The sequence below is a fragment of the Pomacea canaliculata genome, linkage group LG1 (genome assembly GCF_003073045.1).
Source record: "Pomacea canaliculata isolate SZHN2017 linkage group LG1, ASM307304v1, whole genome shotgun sequence".
NCBI classification, from domain to species: Eukaryota; Metazoa; Mollusca; class Gastropoda; order Architaenioglossa; family Ampullariidae; genus Pomacea; species Pomacea canaliculata.
In genome coordinates this window covers 9,596,100-9,613,905 of record NC_037590.1, presented here as the reverse complement: position 1 = coordinate 9,613,905, position 17,806 = coordinate 9,596,100, and the positions used below count along the sequence as shown (strand labels likewise).

The window sequence follows — 17,806 nt, the reverse complement described above, 5'->3', positions numbered from 1 at the left end:
ACGGGGGGATGGGAGAAGGGGGAGAGGAGGTGTCGCTGGGGCACCTCTCTATCACACACACACTGAAACTTGCGATGAAGCGATTGTTTGTAGGAAAGGTTGCCAAGAAAAGTCATTCTTCAGCAAATAATTAGTTGAGGCTGAAAGTTTAGTAGTAGTAATATTAATAATTACAATACTTCTGAGGTTGAGATGGTTGTTTATTTGAGCTATATGTCTATATCCTTGTCGGCTGCAGCTTCGGTACAGCAAACTGGAAGCAGTTGCTCGCATGAACTCATGAGTTGATGACCCAGGTCACGTTCTCCAGCAAGTCAGAGCTGCTACATCGAGCTAGAGGCAGTTGTACACACTTTTTGGTTAGCGAGAATCTTCCGACAGATATACCTCCTGAGCCCGACACTGCTTTGCATAAAACCTTTCAGCCTGGAAAAAAGTTTTTCTGTTGGTAGACCTGGATTACTGGCAGAACAGGTGATGACTGCTGATTGTCGGGCCAAAGCTTGGTGTAATCTGTGGTCGTTAGTCTGGGTACCGAACCTGGCACCAGGTCCATGGAACAGGGTTAACAGAGCTTCACGGGATAGAAGCATGGTTTGTTAAAAATTTAAAATTTTGCACTTTCATGATGAAAGGAAGAGAACAGTATGCGTTCAGTAAACAGTCTGTGTCGTCACTTCCTGTAGGGCACTGACCTAACAACAGGAAGGGTTTGGGAGACGTGCTGCTCTTGCCCGAACATTTTCTTCTTCGCGTGGAAGGCATGTCTTCACATGCACAGCTTCCGGTTATCTGGACAGCCATCGATGACCCCAGAAGCCTAACGAGTGTCACGATGGTTGTGTGTGTTTTTTAAAAAAAATTTATTCTAAAGAGAAAGTAGATGGAGGTGGAGAGGGGTGGATGGGAGAAAAACTGTCTTCAGGTCATCTCGTCCTCCGTCTGTATTGGTCACGTGTTTGTTTTTTTAATTTCAGGAAAAAAGAGTTCTCAATCCGACACGGCCTAAAAAACAAAACAACACCAAAAAAACCAAGAACATAAATTTCTCAGAGAGACTGGACTTCGTTAGGGAAGGAATTAAGTTTGGGAAGTGCCCTCCCTGCCTCGACGTGTTTCCCTAACTCCCCACCACCTTCCCTCCCCCTCTCTCTCTCTATCTGTGTGGGTGTGAGTGCGCGTCTGCTGTACGTGTTCCACATGCTTTGTTCCTTAGAGAAGACTCGTACTTTTGTGGGGTCGTTAAAACAGCGCGATATACTATTAATGAGGCGGTGTCAGGGTCAGAAGACTGTACTTACAGGCACGTTGTGCGTCAGACTTATTCGCAAGCGAGGCGGTGATGGTGTAGGGCCGGCTACGTCACCATCGCACTCACTTGCCGATAGAGGTTCTGTCCGACACGTCACTGTCATTTCTGCCACTGTCAGATTCGTTGGTATGACTGATAAGCTGGCATTGACCTAGTCATTGTAGACTGAGGTTTGTTAGTGACAGAAGTCAGACTGACGTTTCTAATCATCGCGTCAACGTCAAGCTGACGTTTCAGGTCATGGCGTCACCTTCAATACAACCTTCTCTCTCGTCACGTCATCGTCAGTCTGACGCTTTTTCCTCATCGCGTCACAGTCAGTCTGACGCTTTTTCTCACCACGTCACCGTCAGACTGACGCTTTTTCTCACCAATGGCCGTTTCGAGTCACTGTCAAACGTGCGGACGGTATCTAATTCATCATCTTGACGTTTTGTCATCGCAGGACAAGAGGAGAAGCAGCACAGACTGATGACTTTAAGATACGGCCCCTTGGAAAGAAGGAAAAACAGACGAGAAAGGAAAGAAAGGGGGAAAAAACAAAGAGGAGATAACAGAAGCGGACAGATAAAAATCGGAGAGTGAAGAAACTTGACTCTGCCGGTTTTAGGAGGACGTGAAAGAACTCCTCGTCACAGTCACTGTTGTTTTTCTCGTCAGTCGATTTTTTCTTTTTCTTTGTCTTTTTATTTTTATTTTTTTTTTTTACGCGGTGCTAATTTTTTCCTTTTTTTTTTTTTACAACAAGGTTAGACACGCGAGGAAATGAGAGAATAAATTACTGATGAAACACAAGGGCAAGAATGAGAAAGGAAAAAAAAACGAAAAAAAGAGGAGAGCAATGAACATTTATTTATTTCTCTTTCTCTGTGAGAGAGAGAGATTGAGCACCGAACAAGGAAAATTTATTGTGTGAGAACGAGCACACTGGTAATGAAAATTTGTGTGAGAGAGAGATTGAGCACTGGACAATGAAAATCTGTGTGTGTGTGTGCGAGAGAGAGAGAGCACACGGAACAATGAACATTTATTTTTGTTTGTATGAGGGGAGAGCACACTGAATAATGAAAGTGTATGTGTGAGAGAAGAGCTCACTAGACAATGAAAGTTTGTGTATGAGAGTGGGAGAGAGAGAAAAACGGAAGGCTGAATATGCTGTGAATAGTGAGGGAGGAGAGGTGTGGAGGAGCAGAGATTGGATAGGGGTGGGTTTGGAGGGTGGAGTAAGAATTAGGGAAGTCTAAATTCCGAGCACTGCCTGTAGTGTCGACAAGACTTCCAGTCGTTCCTCATAAAAACTGCAACACTCGGGGCAAGCTGATGGTAGTGTAATTACACCAGGAAAAAAACAACCTCGGAGGTGGGTGGGTGATGGGGTATGGAGCCTTTGCGACTTGATTACAGATACGACACGAGTACCTGTCGATCTTCCACAGCTACCTAGCGCCCCAACGGTGGCAAGTGGGGTGGATAGGTAAGGGTTTGTGTTGAGAGGGTGGACTAGGGCTATCGCGGGCTCGTGATTACATTGTAAATATCAGTTACTTGTACCCACGAACAAAACGCCGGAGCTCCTCTCTCTCTCCTACCTACCCGCGTTATTCGGTAGAAGAAAAAAGTGTCAGGGGAAGAAGAAAACCTCCAGCGCCCTGCTCACCCAGTTAACGAATAATTTGCGCACAACATGGAGTAGCCTTGGCGTGAATGCTCATTACTGGTACAAGCTGCTATTTTCACTCCGATGGTAATGGGATTTAGCACGATTCGATTCCCGCACAGATTCTTGGCTAGAAAGTGTTTTTTTATGTAAGCCTCTTTCTCACGTCAGATGCTGTGATGTGTCTGCTTGACTCGGTTACCAGGAGGTTAAGGTACCTCGCAGACATGAAGGTATTAGTTTCCCAGCTAGCTGATTTTGTAAGCACCACTGCACCTGAAACGCAAACTTAAAGAGAATTTTTTTTTCTTGTCCAAGCTTTGCTAGCGACGGTCGTGTCACAAGACAAAGGCTGGAGATTTGTCATGGTGCGATAGATAACCTGTGGTGTCGAGAGGCGACAGGGGTCGTGTGCATAGCTAGGGAGACGGCAGAGAACGTGTGGTAAAGTACTTATTTTTATTATTATATACTAGGCCCTTGCCATCTAGGTTTGTGCCCCTTACAACGCTTTGTGCACCAGGCCCCAGACAGCGGTTGCCAGTCAGTTCGCTCCTCTGTCCACCCGACTGGTCCCGTTGTTGCCACTCAACCAGTTGTTATCACGTTGATAATCAAACATATACGAGTTTGTGCTTTATATGTTTGGGGTGGTTCTTTTTTGCGTTTGAGAAGAGTGCAAGAGGGTAGCCGCCCTCATTAATCAACTCGACCCACAAACAAGTTTCTGAGATTCTCTTCACTCACCCACCCCTCAGATAGTCGTTGTTGTAAAGCCAGGCATAAGCTCGTCTACTGAAGTCCTATGTCGACAGTGAAGTCACTCGAAAACTGATGACTTCCTGCAGTAGATGTGGTGTTTGCGCAATCGTTTTCTCCGTTGCGCATGGAGAGAGATTTAGGGTGGTTTTTTTTTTGTGGCGAAGATGAGGTTGATGACTTGGAGGTGATCCAAAACACGAATTCTATATCCCGTGTAGTATATGTTGACCTAAGGTTTAAAATATGGCGTTGGCAGCGGCTTTAAATAAACAAAACACTCACATGGTGGGGGGAGGGAGGGAAATGAGCGGGTCTGGTGACAAAACCTCAAGGAACTTTGTAAGGGGAACAGCAGGAGTGAGAAGGGGAGGAAGTGAAGCAAGCTTGCCTTGAAGCTCGTTCTTTTGTAGTGTGCGTGTCTCTCCTTCCTTCTCTCTTTTTCACACACAGACACACACTAAGACCTCAGTGTGCCTTTCTCACTACAAAAAAAAAAAAAAAAAATCATTTCTAAATAAAGTTCACAGTGTCGATACATTCATGGAAGCTGGAGAGGTTAGGGTCTGGAGACTTAGTGACAGGACGTATCATGGTACCAGAGGTCAGTTGATACACTAGGAATAAAAATTAAGTTCCTGCGGTGTATTTCTGTTGATACAAATGTCACCAAACTTCTACCCAAACATGTGGGAGGAAACCGGAAAAGAAACTCAGGCAGACATGGTCAGGACGTCCAAACTCAACACGACAGTGGTCCTGGCCAGGAATCGATTTTTGTTGTTGTTTATCTCTTCGATGTCATAACGAAACAAACTTAAGGGAGGATTTGCTATGTGTGGACGTTTGTACTTTCTAATGTCCAAGAATCCCTTGTATACTCCATCTACGTTCGAGAACTTTGACGCCCTTCAAACTTTTGTAAATTCGTCTACGTCCATAAATTTTTATGTCTGTAATGTCCTGGCCAGGAGCATTTGCGTTGTTTGCAGTTCCCTGTAATGTGACATTTGTGCGTTCTGACGTCCCTGCACCCCATGTAAATTACAGTTCGTGTGTTCTGACGTCCCTGCACCCCATGTAAATTACACTTCATGCATTCTGACGTCCCTGCACCCCATTTAAATTACAGTTCATGCATTCTGACGTCCCTGCACCCCATGTAAATTACACTTCATGCATTCTGACGTCCCTGCACCCCATGTAAATTACAGTTCGTGCGTTCTGACGTCCCTGCACCCCATGTAAATTACACTTCGTGTTCTGACGTCCCTGCACCCCATGTAAATTACAGTTCATGCATTCTGACGTCCCTGCACCCCATGTAAATTACACTTCGTGTGTTCTGACGTCCCTGCACCCATGTAAATTACACATGCATTCTGACGTCCCTGCACCCATGTAAATTACACTTCATGCATTCTGACGTCCCTGCACCCATTTAAATTACAGTTCATGCATTCTGATCCCATGTAAATTACAGTTCATGCATTCTGACGTCCCTGCACCCCATTTAAATTACAGTTCGTGCGTTATGCATCATGCACCCCATGTAAATTACACTTCGTGCGTTCTGACGTCCTTAGGGTCCCATGTAAATTACTGTTCGTGCATTCTGACTTCCTTGTAAATTGCTGTTCGTAAATTCTGACTCCCCTAAAGCCGCCGGTCAATTACATTTACATTCTGACGTCCCTCAAGGTTCTGTAAATTACTGTCAAGTTCGTGCGTTCTGACTTCTCGCAAGTCCCTGCTAACGGCGCCGCTTATTTACTGCTTGCAGACTGTGGCGACCCTTGTGGAGGAGGAAAGGGGTGGAGAGAGATGGGGTAGCGAAATAAAGAACGAAGCACGTGAGATTGGTTGGCTATGGGGATGGGAGGAGGATGCTGCTGACGTTTTGTCCACTCTTTTCTGCTACGTGTTCGTGCGCGGTGGCGAGTCGGTTAATCGAGACTTCCATTTCCACGTCCGCTGAATCAACCGCAAGCGCTGCTGCTTCCGGGTGAATCAGGATTAACCAGCACCCAGCGCGCCACCCTCATCTTTCTTCGAAAATCCATTCATTTTCTTGCTTTATGACCCAGGCTGCCAGCATCCAGTTTTATGTCGAGACCTTGGGTTCCCATCTCCCCTCCTTCCTTCCCTTCACCAGTTCCCTCAACCGAAGAATATGAAGGGAAAAGAGAGAGGACTGTTTTGTAGTGAGGAGTAGCGTTGGGAAGGTAGTTGTACCCACCATTCCCCCGCCTTCTTCAGCTACCCAACATTTTTCCATATAATGCACAGTGATGTATACTTCATCTTTCATCTGCTCTGCGGTCCAAAAAAAAAAATGACTGCATGTGGTGCTGGTATGAGAGATGAGGGCGGGAGTTGAGAGAGCCAAGGTGGTTGCGTGAGCTAGAGACGTTTTGCATGAAGAGTTTAAAGAAATATTGACTGGAGTGGGGTGGTGGTGTGTGGGTGGGTTAGAGTAGAGTAAGGCATTCTCCCAGGAAGTGGGGTTCAATGGGCAATAAGGCCATGGGAAATAAATAGGGAAGCAGGGTAGTTAATGAATAATTGACAGTGTTGTATCTTTCACACAACACAGACAGACGCTGGTAGGGTGGGGGGAGGAAACTATGGGAGATCAGTCTGTAATCACATCTCAGATGGTCTGCAGCGCCCCCTGGGAGGGGAGTTGTACTGCAGGAAGAGAGAGAATCAGACTCCATCTTAGTGAGCTTAGACCTAATCACAGCTTTGTCTGGGTTGCACTGTTACTGACCTGCAGGGTTCAGGATCGACGAAGATGACTGAAATATTGGCATGGCAAAAATATCTCAGATTATAAAGCTCATTTTAGAAGTCAGAGTCTGATGACCTTGCATCTACTTACCTCCCCTTTTAATAAGGCTAAATATATTAAACCATGAAATATAAGATTTTTATGTTTAAAAATAAACACATTATGTCTGCTGTGCTTGCAGGAACTAGTTACTGTGTGGTGACACCAGAGACCTACCATCTGCCCACCACCAACCCCTCAATGGCGTGCACAGCATCATGGCTACCCTACCATCCCATGTACATCCCCATCTTCCCACATCCACATCCTCCACCACAGCATCAGCCTCAGCCGTCGTTAAGGGCCCCTACACGCTCAATCTCTTGCCAGGTAAGAAAACCTGTACCAGTTTTTAATGTTCAGAGAAACATAAGACAATGTTCTTTTGAATGTGATAATCACATTTTACTACTGGGATATTTAACTTTAAAAAATTGTACATTAATATAACTTGAAATTTGCTTTTTTTTTTAAACAAAAAAAACTTTTTATTCTTTTCCTGCAGTTAATCTTGCAGTTAAAAACTTTAAGCATCGTACTGATCCATATTTATTAAATACTTCACTTGATGTTCTGCTTGCTCTATCAAAGTACATGGCATGAATAATTCTTGAATGAGAACAGATATCTCAGACAACTTTTGTTAAAGTATTTTTCTAAAATATTTGTGTCAGTAAAAGAATTTGCTTATACAGGTGACACACATAGAGGACAAACTGAGTTCAGAGGGAAGCCAGCGTCCCCCAAAGCCAAGACTGCGTAGCCACAGTGTGAGGGCCTGCCGGGGCAAAGACAAAGCTGCTGTTTTTGGAGACGATACCACCCTCGATTTAAAACGAGCATCATCCATCAAGTACAAAGCAGAAAAAGCCAAAGCCATTACCAAAGATCTGAATCTGAAGAGTAGTAACATTAACCAAGAGAAGGAAAAAGGTTTGTGTTTCTGGTTCTTGATGTTTTGCAGACCGCATGCCTGATATTAGAAAGTGGAAAATATATAAAAACCCAAGCAGTGAGAGCTGTTTGTCGTTTAGATTATATATATTCAAGTTCATGATAACTTATAATCCCAAATATCTGTATCCAGTATCTTATAGGTGCTAACCCACTTTTCATGAGGTGACCCTGAACTGAAAAATCAAACTGGTTTATTAGAGTTGGTGGTGGTATAAGTTGGAAATGGAAGGATCTCTATCTTCAGTTAAATGTCAGCATTCCAGGCTGACAGTTTCTTTTACAATAGTTTAATGAGAAAAAGGCAGCTGTTTAAAGATAAGCAGTGTCACCTTAGAAAAGAATATTTGCACATGCTTAACTTGCCTGCTTATCACATGAGCCTCTGTAAATACGAAAAAGCCAAAGAAAGATTGATAAAGGCAGGGAACAAACAGTAATAAGTGAAACACATTGGTGGTAAAGTCAGAGTTTACCATCGCATAGAAACGTGTAAATCACACAGAGCTCCAAGTGATGTAAAGAAAATTTGCCAATGGAGTCTGAAGACATAAATGATTTGGCGTAGGATGTCTGAAGGCATAAAAGAGCTTAGGTTGGGGTCTTATTGTGTAAGATATGTTCTTTGTGTAGTAGACTTTTATTTCATTGTTCCTGATTATCATATGTTAGTGGCATAAATTTACATGCATGAAAACCTGACAATAATAAAGCAGGTTCTCAAAATGTACACTAGAACATGGTATTTTTTTTCTACAACTGGTCACTAAAGCTTCTGGTAAGCTCATGGTTAGATGGTGAAGATTTGCTGGAGGTCTGAGGATATAAAAATCGACAATAATTTTAATTGAGCGTCTGAAAACACCTAGCATTTTACGATGGTAAGCACAGCTGAAATTTTTTAAAAAGTATCAAAATGAGTTATGCATAAGATCTAAGTAAGGTTCTCATCCCCTGTTTCTTCTTGTAACACCGTGTTCCTCCTGGCTAAATTAAAGTGAAAGATGTTCCATCTGTTTTCAGGTGAGAAAATATCCTTGTTTTCCAAGATATTTGGCAGGAAGAAGAAGAAACACACAGATGCTGGCACAGCAACTTCCACTTCATCAGGAGGAGGTAACCAGTCAACAGAAGTGGAGTACGCCACATTCTCAGCTCAGTTCCCTCCCCCGGAATGGGTTTGGTACCAGCAGCAGTTGGAGCGTCAGAAGAGGACGGAGGAGTGGGTGTCCCAGCAGGTGTTGAAATCCGCCAATTGGCAGCAATTTGGTCTGCCAGTCTCATCAAGCGTTGACAGTGGGACTTTGAGCAAGGCACGGACAGAGTCACTGCACAATCAGCTGCACCATGCTGCCAATGCTTACAACCCAGCCAAGTCCCACATCTATGCCACACTGAGCACCATAGGACCTGGTCAGAGTGTTGCAACAGATGGTGGCTTCCGTGGAATGTCTGAAGGAAGTGGCGTTGCTGCCCGAGCACTAAGTGACAAGCGTCGCGAGGAAGAGACCAATATGAAACAGACAAATTATGCTACTGTGTCCAATGCCAAGAAAGGGCATAGCCATGGTCATCATCATCGTCATCACCATGGGTATCACAAGCAGAAAGAACATAGAAAAGCTCACCACGAAAACAACTATGATGTGCCTGCATCCAATCTTCCTGCCCAGGGTATTGCTCCTAGCAACGTTCGTGTTGATGACATGGAAGAGATAACATTTATTGTTCTCCTTGTCCCATTCAACAGACTAGTACCCTTCCCTGGCACTCCACCCCATACTACGATGTGCCTCCATCACAAATGGACAGTCAGTTCATGCCCAGTCAGATTGTGTGTAACAACACATTGCAGACGAAAGTGGCAGACAGTGGGAAACTGTTTGCAAACACTGGCCACCGGCGTTCACACCGGCCCCGGCAGCGTGGACACAAGGCATACAGTTACTATGATACAACTGTGGGTACTGACATCAGCATTGAATACAAGGGGCGTCTGCCAAAAAAAAACTCTCAAGTGGCGCAGTCACGAGATAGTGGTGTCAATTGTGTTGGGATGTACAGGAATCCGCAGTACTACATAAGCAAGGCCAGTCATCCCCAGGTGCAGGAATCTTCATTTTATGAAACAAATGAGGGAGAGCATGCCACAAATAGTACCCACATCAATACCATGTCATCAGTCCAGCCTGATGTTCAGTCTGTGCAGAGAGGGACACCATACACTTCAATGGAGCAGAGAAGTCCAGAGGGTGCTCTGAGCACCACCCTATCATCAATGTCATCAGTGCCAGCATCGATAATACAGGGAGCACTGGAGTAGCCCGATACACCACTGAAAATAGTTTTGGTGCAGAGGACCCTGCTGGGAGACATCTCGAAGACAGGCTTGAATGCGAAGGATATAGTCAGGATGCCATGCCATCTTATGTGGCTGTGAGCTATTGCGACAGCAGCATCGGCGAAGAAGGTGCAGGCGAGGTGGTGCTTTGCCAGGCTGAAATCAACCACCGCCAGGTTCCACAGCTGGTGCTGGACACCGAACACCGTGGGGATCGCGGCACACTGGCTGAGGAACCGGATGTTGCCCTTTCCAATGCTGGCAGTAAGGACACGCTTGAAAGAACAGCTGGTGAAAGTGAGCATAGCCTTCAGACTGTAGTGGTCCACTCTCCCAACTGCAGTGATGTGGGGTCCAAAACCTCGAGCAAAACAACAGGATGTGGCGGCAGCAGAACTCTGTCCCAGGACAGCCATGATCGGACAGATGGGAAGGGGAAGGTGCAGGAGGTTACCAGACTTGGCGGCGAATTACAGGAGCTGGGAGTTGTGGACAGTGGCTTCAACTCGCCACGGAACTCCGATGATAAAGAAAACCAACAGCATCAGACCTTAGGGTTGCCACAGATGGGTAACAATCAGAGACATGGCCAACATGGTGCCAAGCAGCTCCATCAGCAGGCTGTTAGCCCTCAGGAGGAGATCCCTGCTCCGGAGCACAAAAGCAAACACGAGCGCATCAAGGCTTTCGTTAAGCAGAGCAACCAAATGCTGGAGCAGAGACAGATTAACTCCCTCCCAGGTGCCCATTCACATGTATCGGACCTTTACAGCAACTATGCAGGCCATGGCCAGCCATCTACCCATCTGCACCTAAACCAGCACTACAATTCTTTGCCTAAACCTCTGCATCCCATCCAACATCACCATGTGCAGCAGCAGCAGCTGCAGCTACAGCCACCACAGCCTGCATCACTGAACAATCAGCGTCACCACCACCATCACCATCATCATGGGCGACCCCATTCCTTGCATGGCACTACCTATGAGCGGCCACGATCGCAGGGTGTTTGGGTGGCAGGAGAGGGAAGTCCTCCAAATGACTTACACACTTTTCAACAGCAGCAGTTAAATGGCAAGAAGTTTGGGCTTAATGGAGAATTTGAGGTAGTAGGAGTTGTTTAAGGTGGATGTGGTGATGTGAGGTGCCGCATTAGTAGTTGGAGGTGTCAGTATGGTGTGGAAATGATGACTCTTTCCAGTGAGTTTGTCCTCTGATGATATTAAAGCCTGTGCAGATCATGATCTTTTTTCAAAATTGGATCATAGAAATATTTGCCTGGACATAAATTTAAAAAAAAAAACTCAGGTAGATTTTGGCATTATTAGAGATATTGGTGTACCTAATGTGGCCATCGTACAAAAAGTTAAAGCTATTGTTATTGTGATATAGACATACAAGGAAAGTTCATTTCAGTACTTCATATCTGTAACAATAGCACATCATCACATGATATAAATTGTGTATAGAGGTGTATAAATGCAAATACAGAAGTGTGTGAGACAGGATGCATGCATGTGCTAGTGTGTTTGACCCAAGGGATGCTGCAGGATTGTTTTTCCCTTCCCCTCAAGCCTCAGATTTTTGGCTGAAGGAATCAAGGTATGTGGTTCCTGTAGAACTTTATTTAGAACTGCATCATTAAGATGATTACTTGATTATTTCATGGTGTTGTTTCTGTTGGTAAAGATCAAAGGTAGCCTTCATGGTTTTTATGTTCTCCATAGTTGTACAGACCCTAAAGCACTGTACATTAAGTGACATAACTTATTGTTGCTCATCGCACCAAAAGAGTTTAAAAGTGTGTAATGAAATTGCCTTCAGGGAGCATTTAGATTTAAAGACATAGCAGAGAATTTCTTAGCCACTGGCTGACATATATGACTGTTTTGTTTTTTTGCTCACCTGATTACACACATTGACTGGTAGAAATACATCAAACCTTATTAGCTTACTGATCTTTCAACTTCAATGTCTGGTGAGTAGTGAGGTGAATGTTTAAAAAAAAAAAAAACTCAATTGCTGACCAATCAGTGTATGCTATGATTTTTTTCCATTCTAGTTAACACTCCAGCAATCCAGTAGAGTGGACAGTGATGGTTTATGTAGGTCTGATGATGGTGATGTGCAATGCAGTTTTCTTCCTAATTGTGCTTGCTGTAAGATGTTGCCTTAGTGTTAATGTTGTACAGCAGAGGACAAGCAGAATAAAATATACAGGTTGAAAGATGCTGTACTGTTGCTTGTGACATTCAGTTGAAGCAAGCACCATCCCTGACCCAGTTAAACAATGTTAGTTGAGGCTTGATCAGTTATGAACTTGTTTTTTTCTCTCTGTTTTTTATGAACTCAGTTGTGCAAATAAAGCTGGCTAATGGAGTCACAAATTATTCAGATATCTTTTTCACATTTTATGTTTCTCTTACTTTTTTCACCTCCTTCTGTTTCATATGTCATACTTTATACAAGCATCCTCATTGCTTCGGCTGTAAAATGCTACAGTGGAAGATAGGACGTCCAGTGTACACCAACACTCAGTGGTAACATAAGCTTGTTCATAAAAATAAAACAAGTAAAATTTTCATCTTTTGAAAAATGCTACAGAAGTGTGAACCAAATAGCATGAGTTATGACAGTTCCTAACGTTAAAAGACTTCCTCTAGACCTTGTCACTGTTGACAAGAATAATTAGGTTGAAAGAAGATAGCCAATCTGTCCAAGCCAAGGAAGCTTGTAGTTCATTATCCTGGTTTTAAATACTGGGACAGTGAGACCTAGAGCACTTTACTTAAAGTTGTGAATGGCAGAGCAGCAAATATTATTATACTAACATGGGACATTTAGTATTCTGGGAGAGATAAGCTGTTCCATATTCAGTGATGTTATAGATATTAAGGCATTATATAAATATTATCTACTTAGCAATAATCATTATAATAGAAGCATTTCTAGTTTAGATTGTTGATTGGTTTTTAGTTCTCCATTGAAATAAATTTGCTGATTTTTGAGACTTTGCATTTGTGGAGCTATTAAGTCTGCAAACTTATTTTAACTGTCTTGAGCTCCTTAACTGGGGAAATCTTTGGTGTATACATGCTGTAACAGCTGATGGCTTTAATGGAAGACTGCAGTATAGCTTTTTCATAAGCTTTCCCCACGGAGAGACTTTTTTACTCGCTTGCTCACTCAATTCTTCTCTCCCTTATCTGCATTCTCATTCTGTCACTCACACTCACAGCATTACACATTCCCCCCTAACGATTGTATGCAGATATGCTGGCAATTTGAATTTTTTCAACCCGAGAATTTAAAATTAAAACCCATGAAAAGCATACTTGAGTGGATCATGTTTGCATTATAACAAAAAGATATATGTCTTGTGAGCATGAAACTGACTCATTTTATAAATTATTTTCAAGTTTGTTTTTGCCATATAAAACCACATTAAATTTGTGTAAAGTTGAGCTGTACCTTATAAATATTTAATGCAATTTGACAAATTTAATAAAGCATTTCAAACAAACTTGTCTTGTAAATGGTATAGTTCATTTGATGTCTGCAAACTGTCACTGTTGGTTCACATGTTGAAGGTGTGTTATTAAGCTACTGGCCAATTATACTTTCTTGTTTGTAAGTTCTGTAAAAGAGAGAGAAATGATAGTCTTTCTCTGGATTCTTTTAACGTGTTTAGTAAAATTATGACCCTCATTTTTCTGTCTGGTCTTCAGGAGTCTAAAAGATTACTGTTAATGTTTTTATACACACACACACCAACTGCTGACACCATATTGTCCATTTTGGTGCCTATTTTAATCTTCTGTAGCTGCTTTTTAATTCCACTTTTTATAGCAGACCTCAGACTTCGTCAATAATATAGAAAATAGGCCAAGAATTATTTAAATTAAATTTCTTCAATTTTTTTTAAATCCCTCTCTGTGCTTTTTAATAATTCTAGATTTTACTAGGAACGGTTACAAAGGGATCGAAAAACGCGAAGAGGATCTCATTCAAGGGAAAGAACTACTTAAACGAAGGAGTAAATGTTCAGTAGTAGCCTCCCTTGACACGGACGGCCCTGACAAAATAATGCATGTAGTGCACGCTCATATTTTCGGTGCCCGCACGAAATAGAGTCTAAACGAGTAATTCTGTAAGTAAAACACGAAACTTAAGCATTTCACAATGTATTGCAGTAGTTTCATTCTGAGCCCTGCTTACACCAGACCATTTCACTGTGGCGCAGCTGTCGACAGAACGGCGTCTGCCATCAACGTCGAACTGTAATTTGCGTAAACATTATCGTCGCCTTGATCTTTCATACATAAAAGAACACACAAGGACATAGTTTAATAGAATCAATCCAGTAAACCACGACAACGTCAAATAAAATGGAAAGAACACTATTTTTGAGACAAAAATAAAACCCCACTTTAATTGCAGTAAGTGGTTGTATATCCATCGGTAATTACTGGGTAATCAATTTATCTCTGCGTCCAGTGGCTTTCGACTAGCGTATACAAAATTAATACTCATATTTAACATTTCCATAGAGAACAGTGCACCATAATTAAATGTTAGTAAAACTCAACTAGGTTGGGAAACAAGAAAAAAAAAGTGCTGACAGTTTGCTGCCAACTCTCAGTTCGGCTGTTACTAGAAAGAACGAGATTTAAACTACGGGGAAATAAGGCTAAATAATTTTTAAAAGCGATGAAAGGATCCAGGATTATTTAGGGAAGTAGGATCCTGGCAGTCAGTCTTTCTGGAATGGTGATGGACTGTCAGCAGTCAATAGTACTTTCACGACAAATTAGCTTTTACATCCAAAGCCTTGCATCGAACCTTGGCTTCGGACAAAAATCGAACGACATGGACAAGTCGATTATCTGTCCTTGACGCAAACCACTTCCTCCTTCCTATCCTCGTACTCCTCCCCCTTCTCTCTCTCTCACACACACACACATGATCGCCTGTGCGAGAAAGATTCAATGGCAATGGGTTAGGTTAGTCGAACACTCATCTCACACACACTTTCTCTCTCTCTCACACACACAAAGCCCACATATATCCTCCACCTCGATCTTGTTTCAGCTTCATGTTAGTGTTGTTCATGCTAGTGTATCTCGCTTCCAATCACTACATCAACACGTTAAGCAAATGCGGAATCACAACGTTCAAACACTTCTATCAGGCTGAACTATCAATCATCAAACGTCCCAAGATGCAACAGAAGGCAAAACCATAACGATGTAAACATGTTAACAAATCGGGCTGGGATTACGAGATCAAAGTCTGTTTCGACTAGATCATGCTCTGTTCATTCGTTCAGGTGGGCCCCTAGTCCGTTAGCTGGACGACCAACATCAAAGTTGCCGATCAGTCAACCAGTCAACATCCCGGTATGTCGGGGTCGAGGAGAGCGTTGGATGTTTTATGCCAACTCAACAACTAAGGCTGTATCACGGCAAAGCAATGGGCCCTATAAACAGGTGCCACATGCAGGTAAAGAACAGCGTGCCTTGAAACGAGGTCTGGAAAATACCTTATTAGAGTCGGTTTCTAGTTTGTCCGTCATTTCTTTAACGTCAGCCTCCTCAGAAAATTCTTCCAAAGGAGGTGGGTAGTGTCTGATATGTCAAAACTATAATCAGCTGGAGACCGATGATCAGAGATCAAGATTTAGTAAGTTCTACTCATGCACCTTGTTCCAGATTCACGTAGTCTTGATCATTCGCACCTCACTTCTGATCCGCCGCTCTTGACCAACTACTTGAGATGAAGCACGTGAGTCGGTCAAAGTCTTGTGTGTGGTCGCCTCTCGAGATCTATCTGACCCAGCGAGGTCAACAGGGTCAGCGGGAGCTCTGGCTGCCAAGGATACTCGTCCCACAGTTCTTCGTCCTAAGCCATCTGAACTGAGAGTATCGAGGACGTCACCGCGAAAAACACCCGAGAGGGGCTCAAGTGCTGGTGTCGCCAGCAAGGTGCGTCTGGGACCAGCCGGCAGCTGTCTGGATTCAGCCCCTGACAACAGGCTCAGTTGTTCTGTGGCGCTTCTACCAGCACGTGCAGGAACGGGAAGTCTCAGCAGGGAAGTGTAACCTGGAACACTTGGGCGAACAGGTGACGACTGACTCTGGGCGTTAACAGTTCTCACCGATGACGGATGGTCATTCCCATAAGAACGAATCATCATCAAGCCTTGTCCAGTTGGACGCGAGACGGCCCCGTCCTGCAAGCAAGAATGAGAGGCAGGAGGCTGGTTGTTAGGAAAAGGTAAGAGTCCTGGCTTTGGCAGGGGAAGCAGACCGCCTTGCAGACACTGCCTTCAGAAGGTGCCATCATCTGTCCCACCCCATTTTTTGAAATAGCCTTTCTCGCCTTAGTTTTGGTGCGTCGTTTCCAGGCCTGAAAGCGCCGTTCGGTCGAAGCTAGTTCTTCGCTGCCGTTTGTCTTTACAAGCCTGGTCTCGCCTGAAAACCGTCGTTTCCTGGGCAGACGATGTTCGTGCAGCGAAGAGCAAGAGCGCGCATCACCGGAATAATCTTTCTGCTTTCTGGCAACACTATTGCTATGCTCCGAATTTTTATTACGACTTTTGTTGAACTGTTCACCCTGTGAAATCAAAAAGTGGTGTCTATGATTTTTCCGAGGTGAGTTTTTCTATGCTACTCCTTTTTGACAGCTTGCTATTCTGTGACTGCTTTTCCGTTGATGGCAATGGAAAATGACGTTTTTCGTTGCCGGTTTTCTGACCTTTTGCTGGGTTTTTCTGAAGTTAAACTACGACGTCGTTTACGTCCGTAGTTTTCGTCAGGTAAAGTCACAGGCCTTTGATATACAGTGGAACAGGTCGATGCCGGAGGTCGCTCTGCTGTCCTCGAATCACACGTTCGCTCTCCGGACAACAGCATCGCACACGTTTTGTGGCGTTTTTCTTCTCGCAAACCTAAGTCAAAGGAGGTCCCCTTCCGGCTTCCACCTCGCTCGCCTTGAGGTCCATGCCTCGACCTCGTTTCCCGAGAAGACGACAACCTGGCTTCTTGTGACGCCATTGACTTTCTTCTGATGTAGATAAATGCTTGATATGATCACCAGGACGATCACGCCCCTCGTGTAAGAAGGCCCTTGATAGAGAAGAGTGGGAGCGAGGAGGCGAATAAAGAGTCGCGTGCCTTTCGTTTCTCTCCTGACTCCCTCTCCAATATCGCATTTCGTTCTCGCGATAACGTTCACTGGTGTTACGGATGTGTGTTCTGTATTGGGCTTCTTCCTGAGGGTCCTGTGGGTCCCTGTGTGGTGACGTCCTTTCGTTGGGGTTTGCATTTACTGTAAGTGAAGCTTCGTCCTTTTTCATCTTCTTCATATGACGATCTCGTCGCATGCTTTTCCACCGAGCGGAAGTCATATGTCCGCCATTGTGACGGTTGTCAGAGAGTTTGCTGTCATTTTTGCCGCTCGGTCTTTTTTGTCTGCATTCCTGGACGCGATCTTGGTCATCTTCTTTCCTACCTCGAAAGGAGCCACGATTCACCCACTTGGATGCCAGCCCCGCCTTCCTGTCGGTCAAAGACCGCTCTGCCTTGCCGCGAGTCCCATCGCGCTCGATTTTGTCCAGCGTTCGCTTGCACTTGTCATCTTGGTCAGCCCCAACGTTCGCGTGCTGATTAACTATTCTTCTTTTATTGTTGCCGTTTTGTTCGCAATTATCGTTCCTTTTTTCTTCGATGCCAGAAGTGTTTCTTCGTGCATCCCTGCTTCGTTTCGCGCTGCTTCTAGAACGTTCGCCGGATATCTTCAAGCTCTTATCGGGAGCTTTGCGCTTTGATGCATGTCCTACCGCGTCCGTCACCGCGTCTTTCAGACCCACTCCTACAGTACCGCATGTCGTTCCTGCCCTGTCTCTGCTTCTGGGCCGTGACGACGCGGTTTCTGGTGTCCTTTCTTTTT

At 44.1% G+C, this 17,806-nt stretch overlaps 1 protein-coding gene across 1 annotated transcript in view; it reads left to right on the top strand.

Annotated features, from left to right (window-relative positions):
* LOC112565972 overlaps nucleotides 1-9,627 on the top strand; it is a 53,934-nt gene extending 44,307 nt beyond the window's left edge. The window contains exons 3-5 of the mRNA XM_025241878.1: nucleotides 6,704-6,891; nucleotides 7,257-7,494; nucleotides 8,539-9,627. Coding sequence (XP_025097663.1) covers nucleotides 6,704-6,891; nucleotides 7,257-7,494; nucleotides 8,539-9,599 — 1,487 coding nt within the window. The 3' untranslated portion in view covers nucleotides 9,600-9,627. The remainder of the gene's footprint in view (nucleotides 1-6,703; nucleotides 6,892-7,256; nucleotides 7,495-8,538) is intronic.
* The last annotated feature ends 8,179 nt before the right edge of the window (nucleotides 9,628-17,806 follow it).